We start from the raw sequence: 23105 nt of genomic DNA on the forward strand, positions 1-23105 counted from the left end.
CTGCAGGAACTCCGTTCCCACGCGTTCCGGCAGGACTTGAGCCCTGGTAATGACGGTCTACACCTGCATTCAGGGAATCCCCTCTCGCCAGAAACCCCAGGTGGTCACTACACATGTGTATGATCAACTTACATACTGGCCTAGCAGCAGTTTCTTCAAAGTGTATGTTGGGCAAAATAAAATACATATTCAGTACATATTTGTAGAGCATGCACATTTCCACAAGTTTTATGCCTTTATAGTCCCCACATGTCCAAAAACGACTTGTTGATCTGCTGGAAATGCACTCAACTCTTAAAGCCATCAATTAGGCTGTTTTCGACAAGAGTTGCATTCAATGGGAATGTTAACCATCACAGTTGCTTGTGACCTCAACCAAAGTTTCAAGACATCAAATGGCTGCTTTCATTACTGATCAGATGCTCAGCTATTAGTTCTGCTTTAAGGCCTCTTGTGGGCTGACAACACACAACTTTTTTGTGGACTGAGTGGTGTCAGCCCTGCCCAGTGTCTTTTGCTAAACGGTTCAACCGCTCCCACTGTCAGATCTCTACAACATACAAGTTAATCGTGCTGTCATCCAAGATAAGAACTAGGAGGGAAGGAAGTGTTCAGAAGACACAGGACAGACACCGTCAACAAGTTTTTATGCACTTATCCAACAGCCCATACCTCCAGACTGACATCCACCCATCAAGACATTTTAATATTTGCATAACTCTCCTCAAGAGCCAGCCCACTGTTTGCATCAGTGCCAAGGGCTGTTGAAAGGTATACTGAGGCAGGCTGTGATGTTTTCGGGAAGCTATGTACAGCACCCTACCATCAGGCATGATCTGCTTGCATTGCATAGAGAAGCACAGACACTTAGTAAAGACATCACTGAGTCTAAAATAAGGTATGTAATGCAAATGGAAATGTCTTATTTAAAATGTAATTAGCATATTGATAGAAGGCTATAGAAGGAACCCGGGGAAGGCAAAACGGATCAGATTAAATTTCAGCTCTGAATTACCTCTGCAAATTCAGTAGATCCAATTAGACCAAATTCTTCAGCTCCCCAGCTCCCGAAAATAATTGTTCTCCGCGGGCGCCATTTTCCTATGAAGCAAAAGCATCTTTAGAAAAGGAATGAACTACACAAACAACATAGTCGATTTAATTGTGAGTAATTAGGCCTTATTCATATGGATAAGTAGACACAGAGGGGGTTATTACTAAAATTAAAAAGTAACCAATCAGCTTCCAGGTTTTATTACCAAAGCTTAAAGTGGTTGTAAAGGCACAAAATATTTTACCTTCATACATTCAATGCATGAAGGTTAACCACTTCAGCCCTGGAAGAATTTACCCCCTTCCTGACCAGGCCCCTTTTTGCAATGTCGTTTTAACTGACAATTGCGCGGTTGTGCGACTTTGCACCCAAACAAAATTGACGTCCTTTTTTTCCCCACAAATAGACCTTTCTTTTGGTGGTATTTGATCATCTCTGCGGTTTTAATTTTTTGCGCTATAAACAAAAAAAGAGCGACAATTTTGAAAAAAAGTTATATTTTTTACTTTTTTCTATAATAAGGCTTCATTTCCACTGGCGTTTTTACAGCCACTTTTCTGAGCATTTTTTACAGCTTAAAAACGCCTGTCCGTGTTATTCTATGGCATCATGCCCACATAGGCGTTTTTGAGCTGCAAATGGCATAGGCATTTTTGAGCTGTAAAAACGCGGGACCAGGGCGTTCTGTGGCTCCTGCAATAGTGCTGTAAAAACGCTCAAAAACGCGCAAAAACGCTACCGCTTCGTTTTTGAGCGTTTTTGCGCGATTTTTTTTACAAAATAAACATGGACATGCGTTTTTAAGCTGTAAAAAAGGCTAAAAAAAGTGGCTGTTAAAACGCCAGTGGGAATGAAGCCTAAATATCCCCCAAATACATATATAAAAGAACAATTTGTTTCCTCAGTTTAGACCGATATGTATTATTCTACATATTTTTTGTAAAAAAAAATCACAATAAGCATACAGTATATTGATTGCTTTGTGCAAAAGTTATAGTGGCTACAAAAAAGGGAATAGATTTATGTATTTTTTTTATAATTTTTTTTATTGGTATTTATTGCAATTTTTATTGTGACTGCGACATTATGGTGGACACATCGGACACTTTTGACGCTATTTTGGAACCATTGTCATTTATACAGTGATCAGTGCTATAAAAATGCACTGATTACTGTGTAAATGACACTGGCAGGGAAGGGGTTAAACACGAGGGGGTGTTGAAGGGGTTAAGTGTGTCCTAGGGAGTTATTCTAACTGTGGGGGATGGGCTACCAGTGACACGACAGTGATCACTGCTCCCAATGACAAGGAGCATTGGATCACTGTCCTGTCATTAGGCAGAACAGGGAAATGCCTTGTTTACATAGGCACGCGGGACACTGGCGGACATCGGGCCATTGTGCCGACGTATATCGTCGTGCGCTGGTCGGCAGGTGGTTATAAAACCTTTTTGTGTGCAGCAGCCCCCCCCCCCCCCAATACTTACCTGAGCTCGATCCAGTAATGTGCATTGACTCCGCTTTCCGGGGACTCTCATTCCAATCACAGCCAGTGAGCCAATGAGGAGAGAGGGGGCGGAGCCAAGCCACAGCTCTGTGTGAATGAAGGGAGTATTGCTCGATACAGCATCATTCATGTTGCATATTTCAGCCTGTCATCAATTTTGCCAGGCTGCTTGCAGCTGGGATGGGTGCTGCACATGTGCAGAAAAATACCAAGATGTGACACTGATGGGCTTGTGTGCATGTAGCCTTTCAACACACAGCTATCTTTTATATATAGTTAGCATTATAATGTAAACTGTTTCGACTGACACCAAATGTTCATCATATGTAATAATACAGTGCCAATTTTTTAACAAATAAATATGTGAAAAGTGTGGCGTGCATTTGTATTCAGCCCTCCGGAGTCAATACTTTGTAGAACCACCCTTCGCTGCAATTACAGCTGCAAGTCTTTTTGGAGATGTCTCTACCAGCTTTGGACATCTAGAGTAGAGGTAGACCAATATGGGTTTTTCTCTGGCCGATACCGATGCCGATATTTAGAAATCACGGCGGCCGATAGCCGATTTATGATGCCGATTTTTTTGGGCCGATATGTTAAGCCGATTTTTCAGGCGCTTTTGGGCTAAACAGTAAAGTTAGCCCATATTTATTTTTTTTCAACCAAAAGTTTTCATTACCTGTTTTTGTGTAAGGCCCCTTTCACATTGGGACGTTTTTCATGCGGTACAGCGCTAAAAATAGCGCTGCTATACCGCATGAAAAATCATGCCCTGTACTCTTCAATGTGAAAGCCCGAAGGCTTTCACACTGAAGCGGCGCGCTAGCAGGAACGCTCGAAAAGTCCTGCTAGCCGCTTCTTTACCGCGGTATAGGAGCTCCTATACCGCGCCTTCCCATTGAAATCAATGGGAAAGCGCGGTAATACCGATGTAATACCGCCGCAACGCGGGCGGTATTAACCCTTTTTCGGCCGCTAGCGGGGGTTAAAACCTCACCGCTAGCGCCCGAATATCGCGGTAAAAACGATGGTATAGCCGCGCTACAAATAGCGCGGCTAGACCATCACCGCGGCTGACGCTTCAGTGTGAAGCCAGCCTAATTATATATATATATATATATATATATATATATATATATATATATATATATATATATATAAAATGTAATACACAAAAACAGGTAATGAAAACTTTTGGTCGAAAAATAAATAAATATGGGCTAACTTTACTGTTTAGTTTTTTATTTTTTATTTGTTAAAGTATATTTTTTCCCCAAAAAATGTGTTTGAAAGAGCGCTGCGCAAATACCTTGTAACATTAAATATTGCAGCAATCGCTATTTTATTTCCTAGGGTCTCTGCTAAAAAAAAATATATAATGTTTGGGGGTTCCAAGTAATTTTCTAGCAGAAAATAGAGGATTTTTACTTGTAAGCAACAAATGTAAAAAAAGATTTAGCCTTTAAATGGTTAAACTGAGAATTCTCCTACATGGAGTTCAGTTAATTGATAAGTAGCAACATTGTATATCTTTTCTAAAACTTGGCAGTCGGCCCAGGAGAGAGAGAGAGAGAGAGAGAGAGAGAGAGAAGGTCTTCTACGGGAAGCACTTGCATTGACTTGTATTGCAGAAGCTTTTTGCAAGTCGCGGTGCTGAACTTATCAATCGGCTTTTTTAAAGCACAAATCGGCCGATGCCGATTAATTTAAAAACGCCAAATATCGGCCGATATATCGGCCAACCGATATATCAGTCGACCTCTAATCTAGAGAGTGACATTTTTTCCCATTCTTCTTTGCAAAATATCTCACGCTCTGTCAGATTGGATGGAGAGCGTCTGTGGACAGCAATTTTCAAGTCTTGCCACAGAATCTCAATTGGCTTCAGGTCTGGACCTTGACTGGGCCATACACATTAATATGCTTTTATCCAAACCATTCCATTGTAGCTGTGTGTGTGTGCACTGTGCACTGTGCATTTGTGTGTATACTGTATGATCCATGTGGCGTGCCTACTGCCGTTCAACAGAAGTTGATCTAACAATCCCGTGCCCGTGAAAAAATGCCCTTGTTGCCATTCAGAGGCAGCTGAATGGTGAACTGCTGAGCTCGACCTCGGATCAGGCAGCAGGGCAGGTCTGGGTACACACCTGTGCAGTGATATCATGGTACACATCAAGTATGGCTTTTATTAACATGCCCCACTGCCCGATCTGAGGCCAACCACAGCAGTTCACTATTCTTCTGACTCCACGACTGCACATGTTCTGTTCAGAGCCTGCAACATGTGGATTTCTGCCAGCTGCCTACCACACTAAGCACTAAGGTGCAAAGGTGTATGTAAGGGTATACTGATGGAAAGTGGCACATTGGGGGCTGTGCCGTAAGGTGGCACATTGGGGGGTGTGCCATAGAGTGGCACACTGGGGTTGTGCCATAGGGTGGCACACTGGGGGCTCTGCCGTAGGGTGGCACACTGGGGGCTGTGCCTTAGGGTGGCACACTGGGGGCTGTGCCTTAGGGTGGCACACTGGGGGCTCTGCCTTAAGGTGGGGCTCTGCTGTAAGGTGACACACTGGGGGCTCTGCCATAAGGTGGCACACTGGGGACTCTGACAAAGGGGGGGGGGCTTTGCAGACTGTAAAGTATAGGGAGAATGTTGGGACTTTGATGTAAGGGAGGACTCTGATGTGAGCGTGGCGCTCATCCTGACTGCTGTACTCTATATGTTGTTTTGTTTGTTACTTATCCCTGACCCATATACTCTGTACATTATACTGTACATAGACCTGACCAAGGTGTTCAATGTCTTAACAGTTGCTGGTTTTAATTAAGTTGTTCTGTAAGGTAATGCATGCCACAGGTCATCATCTCCCTGGTAGGGGTCCCAGTGCAGTATTTTGCCCAGAGGCCCATGATGTTGATAAGGAGGAACTGCCCATGAGATGCTCCTGGTGCCTATACTGGGTCAGCAGCTCAAAGTCTCCTGCCACTCTGCATGTCGCCGAGTTTGGTGCCTCTCCCCTAAAAAAGATGGCTGCCGCGTGATGGCCATCTGTAAGCCTGGGGGCCCCATAAGTTGTCAGTCCACCCCTGGTTTAGGGTGATGTGCAGTGTTAGTTTTCCACCACACAGCGCTTTGCTTTTTGGCCAGAAGGTTACATTTTGGTCTTATCTGACCAGAGCACTTTCTTCCACATGTTTGCTGTGTCCCCCGCATGGCTCCTTGCAAACTGCAAACGGGACTTCTTATGGCTTTCTTTCAACAATGGCTTTCTTCTTGACACTCTTCCATAAAGGCCAGATTTGTAGCATGCACAACTAATAGTTGTCCTGTGGACAGATTAACTCCACCTGAGCTGTGGATCTCTGCAGCTCTTCTAGAGTCACCATGGGCCTCTTGGCTACTTCTCTGATTAATGCTCTCCTTGCCCGGCCTGTCAGTAGATGAACAGCCATGTCTTGGTAGGTTTGCAGTTGTGCCATATGCTTTCCATTTTCAGATGATGGACTGAACAGTGCTCTTCGTGAGATGTACAAAGCTTGGGATATTTTTTTTATAACCTAACCCTGCTTTAAACTTATCCACAACTTTATGGTGTGTTACTTGGCCTTTATGATGCTGTTTGTTCACTTAGGTTCTCTAAAAAACATCTGAGGGCTTCACAGAACAGCTGTATTTTTACTGAGATTAAATTACACACAGGTGGACTCTATTTACTAATTAAGTGACTTCTGAGGGAAATTGATTACACTAGATTTTAGTTAGGGGTATCAAAGTATAAGGGCTGAATACAAATGCACGCATTGCTTTTCACATATTTATTTGTAAAAAAGAAATAAAAATCATTTATCATTTTCTTTCCACTTCACAATTATGTGCCAAATTGTGTTCGTCTATCTATTTTGACAAAATGTGGAAAATTTGAAGGGGTATGTGTTATATCCTCTGTGTTGTGAGGGACACAAGACTCTGGTCTGGAACAATGGATGATCATAGTGGACGCCCATTAAAAGTGGCCTGAGGTCATTCCAGTTACTCAGCCAACGACTAAGGCAACGGTTTCTATACTGTTACATCTCGCTGCTCGCTGCTACGTTTGGATACCCCAGAGAAATCGTCACAGTATGAATACTTTTTAAAGGTACTGTGTGTTAGTTGACAATTACAGTATGTTAGTTTTTACCTTTTTTGACCTTTTCCCCAAGAATTCTACTGATTTCCAGCATGACTGCAGTTCCGCTGCTGGGATCTATTGCACCATGGACCCAGCTGTCTCTGTGATTTCCATACATTATATACCTGTCTGCAAACGAAAATGGAAACATGTTTAGCCGTCTATGCATTTGAAAGAGTATATAGCTGACCACGCACCGTTCAAGTTTAGGGCAGTTCGTTAGGAATTCTAGCCGTGGTTGGCCCTGTCACATTCCTTTCACTCAACAGCTACTTAGATTAAAAAATCAAAATATCCGGACAGAAAAATGGAAAAGCGGATGCATCTAATCAGATGCAGCCACTGTTTGGGTATTTTGACAGTCGGCAAGGCTAGCTGTCAAAATACTATAGGCATGATGGGAGATTATATAGCGTAGATGGAGGAACCTTTTATTTATTAGCACTATCAGTACATGGCCAGTTCAAAGCTAAACTCCAGTAAAACTAAACCTCCCCCCTTGCAGTGGAGCTGCACATGCACTGCAAGGGTTAACTGCTTGTTTAGGCCTAGGGGATGGTAAAAGCATTATACTTGACTGATCCCAACAGACAGCTCTCCACCATGCTCCAGTGATGGACTGTTCCCCCGATGTCCTCAAGTTCACTGCAGAGTAGGGTTGCCACCTTTGCCACTAAGTCAAACCTAAACACTTTAGCGGCACAGGGCAATTTTTTTATTTTCTAAGTAAACACTATAGGATTCTAAAAGACCTGGGACATCTTTGGGTGCCCCAAAGAAAGTAGTAATGCGACGCACTGTGGTAAACCGGGGGATGTGGCCAAATCGCTATTTGTGACATCATCGGATTAGAACACCTGTCAATTTTAATTGCTGTCTGTGCCCCCATTAGGGAGATTCACTCTCTATTTGTCCTGTTTACCATTATTATTGAAAGTGAAAGTAAAAGAAAATCCCAAATTTCGGGTTGACATCAGAATAATAATAGAGGGGAAATCTAGTTCTAGTGCCCTGGTGAAACACTGGGATTCCCTAAACTTTGGAGGAAGTTCCTCTTACTTCCTGCTTGGCTATGGCTACTTTTTTTTGCTGCCACTGTGATCCAACTTCCTATTAGAGGATAGCTAAGTTCACTCACTATGGTCCCAATGTATGGAGTAATGTAGGCCAATTTCTCTTGCTTACTAGGGACTATAGGATTGTAATTTGCACATGACTTCAGCTAACATGCATTCATCATGGGGGGGGGGGGGGTTCGGGTTTTTATGGAGGACATTACAAGGAGGCAGAGATGGCTGACAATACACTATAATTAAAAAATTACGAATTCAGAATAACGGAAAAAAAAAATCTGTCAATGGTCTCACCAGGCTCCACACTTCCTCTGATAATGCCCATCACATTTGCTGATGACTTAATAGTTGCATAATTGTACACATTGACCTGAACATCACTGGAGGAAAGAAGACATATGGAGAGCTTTAATATTAACCATCACTTTATTTTGTACACAATTAACACTGATAACATTCAAATAGACTGTACCAGGACTATGGTTTTTACATCTTGGTACACCCCACAGTCCATCCCACAATATACAGCACTCCAACACTGCCCCTGCTTATTGAAATGAATGGGCAGTGCTTCTGAACTTCAGAAACACGGGTGGTTTTAATCCTTCTTCGACCGCTAGCCAGGGTTCATAGCGCCCCGCTAGCGCCCGAAAAGGGCCGCTAAAACGACAGTAAAGCACCGCTAAAAGGTAGGAAGGCTGCCGCTCCAGGTGAGCACACTAGAACAATCAATGTCCACTCAGAAACCAATGGGTGCAGGCAATGCACGGGATATGCAAAAGAGGAAAGATATGGACAGCCGCATTCCAATTTCTTAAAAAGACATGCCCTTTATTGGGTAAAGGAAAAATGCACTACAGGTATCAGCACACAGTGGGAAAAACAGCTGACGCGTTTCGCATTGGATATCAATGCTTAGTCATAGGACTATGAGCAAAAAAGAGAGCAAGTTCTCTTTTTCCTCGACGGGAGTCTGAATTTGCTCGTCAAGTAACTCGTTGGGCTGGTTTTCAACGAGGAACTCGAGCGTGTGTAGGCTAAGAAACCCTTGCTCAGAATAAAGTATGAGACGGGAGTAAAAGTAGCATTTGTAATGGAGATAACACATTTTTCAAGCTGTAACAGACTGTAAAGTGCAAATCGTCTCTTACCAAACTTTTACTTAACACACAAACACATGAGATTAGCAAAAGCAGCCCCAAGAGTTGTGCAAGTGGAATCGAACTTCCCCTGCCGTTGTATTTGTTGTATGTCACCGCGTTTGAGAACGAGGAGATTTTGTCTTGACAGTGTGTACGCAAAGCAAGCTTGTCGAGTTCCTCGACAAGCCTAACAAGGAACTCGTCGAGGAAAACGATGTGTCTCGGCCGACGAGTTCCTCGGTCGTGTGTACGAGGCCTGACTGTGAAAAAACCTTTCCATATTTGGAGATAAAATCTTTTTTTCTCTAAATGTAAAGAGTGCCCCCTTGTCCTCTGTGATTATCTTAAAGTGAATAACTCAACACCAAGTTCATTTTATAAACCACTTATGTATTTATACATGTTGATCATATCCCCCTTATTCTCCTCTTCTCAAGAGGGAAAAAATTGAGTTCCTTTAATATTTCCTCAGAGCTGAGCTCCTCCATGCTTCCTATTGGTTTGGTTGTCCTTCTCTGTACTTTTTCGAGTTCCCTGATATCCTTTTGGAGAACTGATCAAAAATAAACTGCATATACCAGATGAGGTTTTACTAATGATTTGTACAGGGGCAAAATTATATCTCTCTCTCTGGAGTCCATACCTCTCTTAATATAAGAATTGACTTTGCTCACTTTGGAAACCGTAGCTTGGCATTGCATGCCATTATTGAGCTTATGATCTACCAAAATCCTTCTCCATCATTGATTCCCCCAGTTGTACTCCCCCTAGTATATATGATGCATGCATATTCTTAGCCCCCAAGTGCATAACTTTACATTTATCAACATTAAACTTCATTTGCCACTTAGTTGCCCAATTAGACAGAGCATTGAGGTCGGCTTGTAAATTGGAGACATCCTGTAAGGACGTTATTCCACTGCATAGTTTAGTGTCATCTGCAAAGACAGAAATGTTACTTTTGATCCCAGACCCAATATCATTTATAAAGATATTAAAAAGTAAGGGTCCCAACACTGAACGATGAGGTACACCACTGATAACCTTAGACCATTCATAGTAAGAGTCATTAACCACTACTCTCTGAATTCTGTCTTTTAACCAGTTTCCTATCTATTTACAAATTGATCTTTCCAATCCTGTAGACTTTACCTTACACATTAGCTGTGTGTGGGGAACGATGTCAAACACTTTTGCAAAATCCAGTTATACCACGTCCACAACCACTTTTGAGCCAGTGCGGATCATTTGGGGCTGTGTCAATACCAGCCCCATCATGGACATGAGCTCCCCCATGCTCCTTTGTATACACAGAGCTAAAGAAACAATTTAATACTTTTCCCTTCTCTTTGTCCTCAGTCACTCACTCTAGATTATTTTGTAAAGGGCCTACATGCTCAGACATGACCTTTTTACTATTAATATATTTGAATAATTTTTGGGGGTTTCTCCTACTATCTGTTGCAATCTGGCATTAACTTTAAATCTTTGCGTCCTTGATCTCCTTTACATATTCTGTTTTATTCTTTATAAAATGTAATAGATGATAGCATTCCTTCATTTTTATATTTTTTAAAGTCTCCTTTTTTATTATTGATAGCAATTTTTTACTTTGGCCGGGAGCCACATAGGTTTTATTTTTAGCCTTTTAAACTTATTGCCCATGGGAATATACTTTGCAGTGAGTTTACATACAGTTACTTTGAAGAATTTCTGTTCTGTACTGTATTCATCAATGCCAATATTCCATCCCAGTCTAAGTCCTGGAGAGCAGCCCTCATCCTTGGAAAATGTGCTCTCTTAAAGTTAAGTGTTTATATCTTACCCGTATGCGTTTGTTGCTTACAGCTAACATTAAATGAAATAATGTTATGGTCACTGCTACCCAGATGTTCTTTTATATGAATATTGGTAATAAGCTCTGCATGGTTTGAGATTACCAGGTCCAGCAGAGCGGGGCATACTAGTCGGGGCCTTAATAAACTGGACCATAAAATTGGCTTGTAATTGGTTTATAAATGTTTGCCCTTTAAATGTCCCAGCTGTGCCATTACGCCAGTCAACTTCCAGTAGTTAAAATCCCCAATTATTATCACTGTCCCAGCCCTTGCAGCCTTTTCCATCTGTGCAAGGAGCTGATTCTTCACTTCCTCACCTTACCTTACCCAGTCTTTCCGAAAGAGAGCATAGCCAGGAATATTAATAGCCCAGTCATGAGAAGAATGAAGCCAAGAATCAGCAATCCCAATTAGATCATAGTTCTCCTCGTGCACCAGAGCTTCCAACTCACCTATTTTGCTTGGCATACTTCTAGCATTGGTGAACAAACACTAATTCATTGTCACATTCTGCAAACGTATGTTGCATATTTTGTATTTTAGTACAAATAGTACAATTTCCAATGGTTGATTGCATGAAGAAATCAATGTAAGTGAATGAGAGCCGTCTTAATGCACACTACTGCAGTCGCTCCAACTTGAAAAAAGGTTCCTGTACTACTTCAATCCGACTTGTAGGCAACTTGTACCCATTGATTTCAAATGGAAGCCACCTCCAAGTCGGATCCCCGTTCACAGTGAGTCAACTTTACAGGAAGTCGCCCCAGTGTGAACCTGTTCTAAGGCACGCGCCTCCCTCCCACAGGGGAACTCCATGCCAAATTTTAAATAAAAAACTGGCATAGGTTCCCCCTCCAAGGGCATACCAGGCCCTTAGGTCTGGTATGGATTTCAAGGGGAACCCCCATCCCAAAAAAACGGTGTGGGGGTCCCCCCAAATCCATACCAGACCCTTATCCGAGCACGCAGACCGGCCAGTCAGGAAAGGGGGTGGGGACGAGCGAGCGGCCCCCCTCCTAAACCGTACCAGGCGGCATGCCCTCAACATGGGGGGGTGGGTGCTTTGGGGCAGGGGGTCGCCATGCACCTTGATGGGGACAAGGGCCTCTTCCCGACAACCCTGGCCGTTGGTTGTCGGTGTCTGTGGGCAGGGGGCTTACTGGAATCTGGGAGCCCCCTTTAATAAGGGAGCCCCCAGATCCCAGCCCCCCACCCTATGTGAATGAGTATGGCGCCCCCCTGCCCCAAAGCACCCACCCCCCCATGTTGAGGGCATGCCGCCTGGTACGGTTCAGGGGGGGCGCTCGCTCGTCCCCACCCCCTTTCCTGACTGGCCGGTCTGCGTGCTCGGATAAGGGTCTGATATGGATTTGGGGGGCCCCCACGCCGTTTTTTTCGGCATAGGGGGCTCCCCTTGAAATCCATACCAGACCTGGTATGCTGTTTTTTTGCCTCCCAAAGTCACGCTCTAAGTCGTGTTGCCCCTGTGTAAATGGGCTCTTAAAATAAAGTTGAACAATTAATATCAAATGACTATTCATAATATTATGTGATATACTCACACTACGTGCTACTCCACCTTATCACCTTAGAATTGTGAACTCCCCACCATCCATCATCTATCACTCATTGTTACAAGTTAGCAAGTTCCTAAATTAGATAATACATAAATTTAAATATCCAACCTGTCTTTGTAAGCTCCATCATCACGGAATCCGGGGCCCGTGTTATATGTACATGATAAACTTCCTTGCCAGGAATCTTGAGCTGCAGGACCTTTTAGTGCACTGTGAGTAGAAATGTAGCAAACAGTAACATTACATTTTTTTTTACATACATACTTTGCCATAACAGAGCTCAGACTGCAGACCTGTAAAAGATTAGGAGCCCAATTCAAATATAAGCATTCATATTAAGCTAAATAAAGTAAGCATTCACATACATTTTGATGTGCCATAAAAATAATGCATAATAATAATATAATTTTGGAATTAACAGTAATAGGTATTTGGACAGAAGAGGGGAATTCCTGGAGAAACAGCCAAGGGAGTTTATAGCCGTTTGTTGGACCTCATTAAAGTGGAGTTTCCATCCCAAAATATATTTTTTATTATTGTGCTCATTAGACCTAAAAAAGTAAAAAAAAAAAAAAAAATGTTTTAGTCATCTGGAAATGCCTGTTGCTATGCGGTCCCACGAAATGTGCCTTTGAAACCACCTAGGATTCTCACATCATCTCCCTCTAATGCTCCTGGGAAATGTATGTAATCATTTCCCAGGATGCAGTGCGCTACCCAATTAGCACTCCCCATCCAAGACGTCCAGGAAGTAAGGGCCTGATCCTCAAAAGGGATACGCCGGCGTATCTACTGATACGCCATCGTATCCCTGTTTCTATCTATGGAACTGATCCACAGAATCAGTTTCTCATAGATAGGCAGAAGATCCGACATGTGTAAGGGACTTACACTGTCGGATCTTAGGATGCAGTACCGCATCCGCCGCTGGGGGCATTTCTCGTCGAAATGCCGCTTCGGGTATGCAAATTAGCACTTACGGAGATCCACAAAGCTTTTACGCTTCGTTTTTTTCTCCGTAAGTATTAGTTTGCTGTCGCAAAATTAGGGCTGCTTTAACAAGGCCTAAACTGTTTACACCTTGTAAAAGTAGACGCTTCTACCCCGCGTCGCTGTCTTTTTTTTTTTTTTATTTTTTTTTTTCCCGCCGCAACTCGTTTTTTTTTACGCCCGTCGCGATTCTCAAAACCCTGCGCAAAGTAAAACCGCGCAAAGCACGTCGGGAAAATGACGTCGGGAGCATGCGCAGTACGTCCGGCGCGGGAGCGCGCCTAATTTAAATGGGACTCGCCCCATTAAATTAGGAACGCCTTGCGCCGGACGGATTTAAGTTACACCGCTCAAAGTTTCTAGGTAAGTGCTTTGTGGATCGGGCACTTAGGTAGAGATTTTGCAGCGGTGTAACTTAAATAGGAAGAATTACGTTCCGCCGGGTTTTTGTGGATCAGGCCCTAAGTACTTGTGGGCTTCACAATGCCCACAAGCAAAATGACAACGGTGTGGACATAGTTTTATAAACTATCTTTTTTGAATAACTATGCGGAGCGGTGGCGGATTGTAAAATAGTGACCGGATTTATATTATAAAAACACATGATGAAAGGACATACATTTTAAAAATGCAAATTGTGGTTGGAACCCTGCATTAAATCAAAAAGTAAAAAATATTGTGTTATTTTCAAAATTGCCACTTTTCTTTTGTTTATAGCGCAAAAAAGGATGGCGGCGGAAGCAGCCGTGAAACCGAGCGATTGCTCAGCCTCGTCTGCTGACATCGCGGGCGCGCTGGACAGGTAAGTGTCAATTTTTTAAAAGTCAGCAGCCGCAATATTTGTAGCTGCTGGCTTTTAAAAAAAAAAAAATCGGCGGAACCTCCGCTTTAAGAAAGTTAATTTAATTTTAAAGTTAATTGCTCTCCGATCCTAGGCTCCTGGAACCTTAACCATTTAAGGACCGCCTCCTGCACATTTATGTCGGCAAAATGGCATGGCTGGGCACATGCACGTACAGGTACGTCCTGTGCTAGTACCCAGCCGCGGGTCGTGGGCACGCACACGCGACCCAGTCCGAAGCTCCGTGACCGGGACCGCGGTACCTGCGGACCCGATCGGCGCTGGAGTCTCGCGATCGATCCCCGGAGCTGAAGAACGGGGAGAGCTGTGTGTAAACACAGCTTCCCCGTTCTTCACTGTGGCGGCGGCATCGATCGTGTGATCCCTTTTATAGGGATACACAATCGATGACGTCACACCTACAGCCACACCCCCCTACAGTTGTAAACACACATGAGGTCACACATAACCCCATCAGCGCTGTCATGGCAAAATAGGCTGTATGCAGAGCACACCGCCATTTTGCCCTGTGCTAAAAAGCACAGAATTCGTCTTAATGAAATAAGCCATCTTAAACTAAATAGATTCACTCACCATCCATTTCCTGCCATACATTCAAGTCAAGAGACCTCACACCATGCTTGTTTTCATCTCGACATCCTCACCAGACTGCCGCCGACGCCCATCCAGGCGTTCTTTTATTACCACAAAAGGCTTCACAGACCACATCTGATTGGAGGAGATCACAGCATGTGACCATAGGAAGTGATGTCACAGCATGTGACCTCCTCCATGGGAAGTGATGTCACAGCATGTGGGCTCAATACAACAAATGCCCATATATCGATTTGGCAGCACAGATAAACCCTTCCAACAGGGATTCAATACAGCAATATAACCAGGGCTCGAGTCCTGCGGGAACGCATGGGAACGACGTTCCTATACCTTTTCCACAGCAGGAACGTCGTTCCCAAAGGAATCGAGGCGCCTCCGTCCTCCCCTCCCTCAGTCCGCCTATTCCTCCTCCAGCAGCCGCTGTAACAAAGTCCCGGCTCTAGTGATGGGGTGCAGTTCACTCTAGCACCTGCAGAGGTGGGGCGCCAAAGTGCCATAATGCTCCCTTCCATCCTCCCTCTCCTTGTTTGTTTCACTGTCAAACACACAAGTCGGGCTGTATCTGCTTGTCTTCCTAGCTCATCCCCCACTCGGCCGTCTGTCCAATCCAACATTCCTCCTCCCCTTTGTTTCCGCCCTCACTCCAGCCTGCATGGAGCCTCCAGCATGGACTCCTATGACTAACCAGAGTGGGAAGGTACGTGAGCTATCTGCAAAACCCCCTCTCCCCCCTGAATTATTTTTTCTTTGCCCCTACTTCTATCTCATTTCTTCCCCCCTTCCCCCGTGCAAACTGAGGGGGGGGGGTAATTGTGCAGACTGAGGGAGTAATTGTGGGGGTTGGGGGGTAATTGTGCAGACTGGGGGATGGGGGGTAATTGTGCAGACTGGGGGGGGGGTAATTGTGGGGGAAGGGGGGGTAATTGTGCAGACTGGGGGATTGGGGTGGTAATTGTGCAGACTGGGGGAAGAGGGGGGGTAATTGTGCAGACTGGGGGATTGGGGTGGTAATTGTGCAGACTGGGGGAAGGGGGGTAATTGTGCAGATTGGGGGGTAATTGTCCAGACTGGGGGAAGGGGGTAATTGTGCAGATTGGGGGGTAATTGTGCAGATTGGGGGGGTTATTGTGCAGACTGGGGGTTTGGGGGGGTAATTGTGCAGACTGGGGAAAGGGGGTGATTGTCCAGGGGGGGGTAATTGTGCAGACTGGGGGAAGGGGGGTGGTAATTGTGCAGACTGGGGGATTGGGGGGGTATATGTGCAGACTGGGGATTGGGGGGGGGTAATTGTGCAGACTGTGGGATTGGGGGGGTAATTGTGCAGACTGGGGATTGGAGGGGTAATTGTGCAGACTGGGGGATTGGGGGGTAATTGTGCAGACTGGGGATTGGGGGGGTAATTGTGCAGACTGGGGATTGGGGGGGGGTATTTGTGCAGACTGTTGGATTGGGGGGTAATTGTGCAGACTGGGGGATTGGGGGTAATTGTACAGACTGGGGGATTGGGGGGTAATTGTGCAAACTGGGGGATTGGGGGTAATTGTGCAGACTGGGGATTGGGGGGTAATTGTGCAGATTGGGGGGTAATTCTGCAGACTGGGGGATTGGGGGGGTAATTGTGCAGACTGGGGTTTAGGGGGGGTAATTGTGCAGATTGGGGGGTAATTGTGCAGACTGGGGGATTGGGGGTAATTGTGCAGATTGGGGGGTAATTGTGCAGACTGGGGATTGGGGGGTAATTGTGCAGACTGGGGATTGGGGGGGGGGTAATTGTGCAGACTGGGGAAGGGGGGTGGTAATTGTGCAGACTGGGGGATTGGGGGGGTATATGTGCAGACTGGGGATTGGGGGGGGTAATTGTGCAGACTGTGGGATTGGGGGGGTAATTGTGCAGACTGGGGATTGGAGGGGTAATTGTGCAGACTGGGGGATTGGGGGGTAATTGTGCAGACTGGGGATTGGGGGGGTAATTGTGCAGACTGGGGATTGGGGGGGGGGTATTTGTGCAGACTGTTGGATTGGGGGGTAATTGTGCAGACTGGGGGATTGGGGGTAATTGTACAGACTGGGGGATTGGGGGGTAATTGTGCAAACTGGGGGATTGGGGGTAATTGTGCAGACTGGGGATTGGGGGGTAATTGTGCAGATTGGGGGGTAATTCTGCAGACTGGGGGATTGGGGGGGTAATTGTGCAGACCGGGGTTTAGGGGGGGTAATTGTGCAGATTGGGGGGTAATTGTGCAGACTGGGGGATTGGGGGTAATTGTGCAGATTGGGGGGTAATTGTGCAGACTGGGGATTGGGGGGTAATTGTGCAGACTGGGGATTGGGGGGGGTAATTGTGCAGACTGGGGATTGGGGGGGGTAATTGTGCAGACTGGGGATTGGGGGGGGTAATTGTGCAGACTGTGGGATTGGGGGGTAATTGTGCAGACTGGGGGATTGTGGGGTAATTGTGCAGACTGGGGGATAATTGTGCAGACTGGGGGATTGGGGGTAATTGTACAGACTGGGGATTGGGGGGGTATTTGTGCAGACTGTTGGAGTGGGGGGTAATTGTGCAGACTGGGGGATTGGGGGTAATTGTACAGACTGGGGGATTGGGGGGTAATTGTGCAAACTGGGGGATTGGGGGTAATTGTGCAGACTGGGGATTGGGGGGTAATTGTGCAGATTGGGGGGTAATTCTGCAGACTGGGGGATTGGGGGGGTAATTGTGCAGACTGGGGTTTAGGGGGGGTAATTGTGCAGATTGGGGGGTAATTGTGCAGACTGGGGGATTGGGGGTAATTGTGCAGATTGGGGGGTAATTGTGCAGACTGGGGATTGGGGGGTAATTGTGCAGACTGGGGATTGGGGGGGGGGGTAATTGTGCAGACTGGGGATTGGGGGGGGGGTAATTGTGCAGACTGTGGGATTGGGGGGTAATTGTGCAGACTGGGGGATTGTGGGGTAATTGTGCAGACTGGGGGATAATTGTGCAGACTGTGGGATTGGGGGGTAATTGTGCAGACTGGGGGATTGTGGGGTAATTGTGCAGACTGGGGGATTGTGGGGTAATTGTGCAGACTGGGGGATAATTGTGCAGACTGTGGGATTGTGGGGTAATTGTGCAGACTGGGGGATTGTGGGGTAATTGTGCAGACTGGGGGGTAATTGTGCAGACTGGGGGATTGGGGATAATTGTGCAGACTGGGGGATTGTGGGGTAATTGTACAGACTGGGGGATTGGGGGTAATTGTGCAGACTGGGGGATTGGGGGGTAATTGTGCAGACTGGGGATTGGGGGTAATTGTGCAGACTGGGGGATTGGGGGGTAATTGTGCAGACTGGGGATTGGGGGGGTAATTGTGCAGACTGGGGATTGGGGGGGGGTAATTGTGCAGATTGGGGGGTAATTGTGCAGACTGGGGATTGGGGGGTAATTGTGCAGACTGGGGATTGGGGGGTAATTGTGCAGACTGAGGGATTGGGGGGTAATTGTGCAGACTGGGGGAAGTTTATTTGTTAAAAAAGTAGTACATAAAACACACACATGCAATTTTAATTTTTTTGAGGCAAGTGGGGAATCTTGGGTGAGTTCCCACACTTTTTTCCCCAGGACTTGACCCCTGAATATAACAATAGCAATATAACAATAACAATACAACAATAGGATACAGTTCCTGATGAGAGGAGCTTATCTGCAGGTGTATGCTCACATCACAAAACAGTGTTGATCAGGCACTGAGAGATGACAGGAGCGCACACCAGCTAAATTGACAATGCTCTTGCAGAGCGGACACACCCGGAAGGCGAATATCTGTGCTTCACACAGGGGCCCTTTCGCCGGCCGACACCCCCCTCCACAAACACCCTTCTCCAAATCAGGAAGTGTATCTCCACCAGTCTGTCTGCCCCAGTCAGCTTTCTAGAGCGGGCTGAGGGAGAACCAACAATGGGTGACACTTTGACAATACATAATAAATACATCTTTAAATTTCCACATCAGCGCCCCCTTGTGGTTAACTCCCAAACTGCAATTGTCATTTTCACAGTAAACAATGCATTTTAAATGCATTTTTTGCTGTGAAAATGACAATGGTCCCAAAAATGTGTCAAAATTGTCCGAAGTGTTCGCCATAATGTCGCCGTCATGAAAAAAATCGCTGATCGCCGCCATTAGTAGTAATAAAAATAAAATAAAAATGCAATAAAACTATCCCCTATTTTGTAAACGCTATAAATTTTGCGTAAACCAATCGATGAACGCTTATTGCGATTTTTTTTACCAAAAATAGGTAGAAGAATACGTATCGGCCTAAACTGAGGAAAAAAAATGTTTTTTTTTATATATTTTTGGGGGATATTTATTACAGCAAAAAGTAAAAAATATTGCATTTTTTTCAAAATTGTTGCTCTATTTTTGTTTACAGCGCAAAAAATAAAAACCGCAGAGGTGATCAAATACCACCAAAATAAAGCTCTATTTGTGGGAAAAAAGGACGCCAATTTTGTTTGGGAGAAACCAAGTGCTGAAAGGGGCAATCCCACATATCATCCCAATCCTCACCGTCTATACCAGTCTGAGAGTCTGAGATTATTTGAATGTACCAAAGGTTCATCGCGATACAGAGTATGCATTCGTCTTGTTGGTCAGCATTTCAAAGATTGCTTGAGGGATTGGAGCCCTGGCCGGTATATCTACAACGACAGAGTGGTTCTCAAATGTCCCGGGAATGTGGATCAAGTTTTCTCTGTTACCACTACAGATTACCGAGGGGACATTGTTGTTTTGCCGGATCCACGGTTCTGTAAGTAGGCCTCATGCCTGCGCTATCACCTTTGCTGTTTGCTTTAACCACTTAAGACCTGGACCTTTATGCAGGTAAAGGACCTGGCCAGTTTTTGCGATTCGGCACTGCGTCGCTTTAACTGACAATTGCGCGGTCGTGCGACGTGGCTCCCAAACAAAATTGGCGTCCTTTTTTCCCCACAAATAGAGCTTTCTGTTGGTGGTATTTGATCACCTCTGCGGTTTTTATTTTTTGCGACAATTTTGAAAAAAAATCAATATTTTTTACTTTTTGCTATAATAAATACCCCCAAAAAATATAAAATGTTTAAGAAAAGCCCGGCGGCGTTGATCAAATGCAGGGAGAGGTGGGAGAATATTAATAAAAATGCCATAAAACTATCCCTTATTTTGTAAACGCTATAAATTTTGTGAAAAACAATCGTTAAACTCTTATTGCGATTTGTTTTACCAAAAATATGTAGAAGAATACGTATCGGCCTAAACTGAGAAAAAAAAATGTTTTTTTATATCTTTTTTGGGGGTATTTATTATAGCAAAAAGTAAAAAATATTGATTTTTTTTTCAAAATTGTCGCTCTATTTTTGTTTATAGCTTAAAAAATAAAAACCGCAGAGGTGATCAAATACCACCAACAGAAAGCTATATTTGTGGGAAAAAAAGGACGCCAATTTTGTTTGGGAGCCACGTCGCACGACCGCGCAATTGTCTGTTAAAGCGACGCAGTGCCGAATCAAAAAACCTGGCCGGGCCTTTAGCTGCCTAAAGGTCCGGATCTTAAGTGGTTAAGGTTGTGAGACCAATCTTCAACCCCGATTAATCCCCTTGCCCTAGTACGGAGCGGACAGCCTCTCCCATCCCCCTTCCCATCTCACCCCTCTTACCCTTTTCCTTCTCCTTTTCTTTTCCTCTCTTTTTATATTTTCCTTTAGATCTCCTTCATCTATCTCTTCAAAAATCATCTGTGATAAACACATGTGGTAAAGGCCTTTTGAGGTATTCCTCTGAGACCTTCTCCACAATTCTTATTCCCCATTGTAAATTACTGTGTTATATCTGCCTCAGGTGGGAGTTTATTCTCCCTTTTGTTTATTATTCACAATGTAAGGTTATCACCTGTTTAATATTTCCCATTACATTCTACTGATAATTTGGTTATCTGTACTGTGCTCATGTATGCAGATACCTGCTCATTGTACTACTTAAAGAGGGAGTTCACCCTAAAAATAATTTTTACCCGTAAATTGATGCTCATTTTGTCTAGGGGAATCGGCTAGTTGTTTTAAAATATGATCCGTACTTACCGTTGTAGAGAGCGATCTTCTCCGTCGCTTCCGGGTATGGGTCTTCGGGAGCGGGCGTTCCTTCTTGATTGACAGTCTTCCGAGAGGCTTCCGACGGTCGCATCCATCGCGTCACGAGTAGCCGAAAGAAGCCGAACGCTGGTGCGGCTCTATACTGCGCCTGCGCACCGACGTTCGGCTTCTTTCGGAAAATCGTGACGCGATGGATGCGACCGTCGGAAGCCTCTCGGAAGACTGTCAATCAAAATAGGAACGCCCATTCCCGCAGCCCATACCCGGAAGTGGCGGAGAAGATGCATCTCTAAAACGGTAAGTACAGCTTTGATTAAAAAAAAAATAGCCGATTCCCCTAGACAAAATGAGCAGGAATCTAAGGCTAAAAAATGTTATGTACGGGTGAACCTCTGCTTTAACCACTTAAGACCCGGACCAAAATGCAGCTAAAGGACCTTGCCCCTTTTTGCGATTCGGCACTGCGTCGCTTTAACTGACAATTGCGCGGTCGTGCAACGTGGCTCCCAAACAAAATTGGCGTCTTTTTTTCCCACAAATAGAGCTTTCTTTTGGTGGTATTTGATCACCTCTGCGGTTTTTATTTTTTACGCTATAAACAAAAATAGAGCGACAATTTTGAAAAAAATTCAATATTTTTTACTTTTTGCTATAATAAATATCCCCCAAAAATATATATATATAAAAAAAAATGTTCCTTAGTTTAGGCCGATGTGTATTCTTCTACCTATTTTTGGTAAAAAAAATCGCAATAAGCGTTTATCGGTTGGTTTGCGCAAAATTTATAGCATTTACAAAATAGGGGATAGTTTTATTGCATTTTTATAAATTTTTATTTTTTTACTACTAATGGCGGCGATCAGCGATTTTTTTCATGACTGCGACATTATGGCGGACACTTCGGGACAATTTTGACAAATTTTTGGGACCATTGTCATTTTCACAGCAAAAAATGCATTTAAAATGCATTGTTTATTGTGAAAATGACAATTGCAGTTTGGGAGTTAACCACAGGGGGCGCTGATGGGGTTATGTGTGACCTGAAGTGTGTTTATAACTGTAGGGGGGTGTGGCTGTAGGTGTGACGTCATCGATTGTGTCCCCCTATAAAAGGGATGACACGATCGATGCTGCCGCCACAGTGAAGAACGGGGAAGCTGTGTTTACACACGGCTCTCCCCGTTCTTCAGCTCCGGGGATCGATCGCGGTCACGGAGCTTCGGACTAGGTCGCGGAAGCGCGCCGTGGGCGCGCGCTCGCGACCCACGGCTGGGTACTAGTACCGGACGTACCTGTACGTGGATGTGCCCAGCCGTGCCATTCTGCCGACGTATGCAGGAGGCGGTCCTTAAGTGGTTAATCATTATCTCCCATGTAATGTTTGTTATTACTTACTTCCAATAAAAATATTGTACAAGAAAATGAATTGCTGGAATGTTAAACCCCACAGCCCACATTAACTACAGGAACTTGATTCTCTTCTTTGTCAACAACTTGTTTAATACATACTGGGGTTGAGTTACTAAAACTGGAGAGTGCAGCTCTGCGAAGAAACCAATCAACTTACATTTTTTTATTCAAAGCTTAAAAGCTGAAGTAAGAAATTGATTGGCTACCATGCACAGCTGCACCAGAGTTTGCACTCTACAGTTTCAGTAAATTAACCCACCATATCTAGATTTAGATACATAGGAGTTTTAGATTGTAGAGCTAGTCAGGGCTTTCACACTGGAGCAGTGTGCTAGCAGGACGAAAAAAAAAAGGCCTGCTAGCCGCATCTTTGGAGCGGTGAAGGAGTGGTGTGTATACCGCTCCTGCACCGCTCCTGCCCATTGAAAGCAATGGGACACTGCGGCTATACTGCCGGCAAAGCGACTGTGCAGAGGCGCTTTGCGGTGGTTTTCAACCCTTGTTCAGCTGATAGGGGGGGGGGGCAAAGCAGCCCCGCTAGCTGCCAAATAGCGCCAAAAAATTTGCGGTAAGATTAGCAGCGCGTTACTGCCACCGCACCTCCCGCCCCAGTGTGAAAGGGGCCTTAGGGGACTTTCTCTTCTTGTTCAACACTGCAGTGAAGCCTGGGCATACAGCCAAGACAGCTGATTGGAGGAAAGGCACCCCCTCTCCTCATAGGCAGAGACTTTCAGCTCTGTTTGTTTAATTGTTCAGCTCTGTGCTAATC

At 44.8% G+C, this 23105-nt stretch overlaps 1 protein-coding gene across 1 annotated transcript in view; it reads right to left on the bottom strand.

The window, feature by feature from the left end:
• Nucleotides 1–23105, bottom strand: part of NAALADL1 (N-acetylated alpha-linked acidic dipeptidase like 1) — a 103789-nt gene that overhangs the window by 39259 nt on the left and 41425 nt on the right. Inside the window, exons 7-10 of the mRNA XM_040328572.1 lie at nt 12478–12579; nt 8107–8192; nt 6749–6868; nt 1016–1101 (exon numbers count right to left, since the gene is read on the bottom strand). Of these exons, the coding sequence (XP_040184506.1) occupies nt 1016–1101; nt 6749–6868; nt 8107–8192; nt 12478–12579 (394 nt within the window). The remainder of the gene's footprint in view (nt 1–1015; nt 1102–6748; nt 6869–8106; nt 8193–12477; nt 12580–23105) is intronic.

This window comes from Rana temporaria, chromosome 11 (genome assembly GCF_905171775.1).
Source record: "Rana temporaria chromosome 11, aRanTem1.1, whole genome shotgun sequence".
In the NCBI taxonomy this organism is placed as follows: domain Eukaryota; kingdom Metazoa; phylum Chordata; class Amphibia; order Anura; family Ranidae; genus Rana; species Rana temporaria.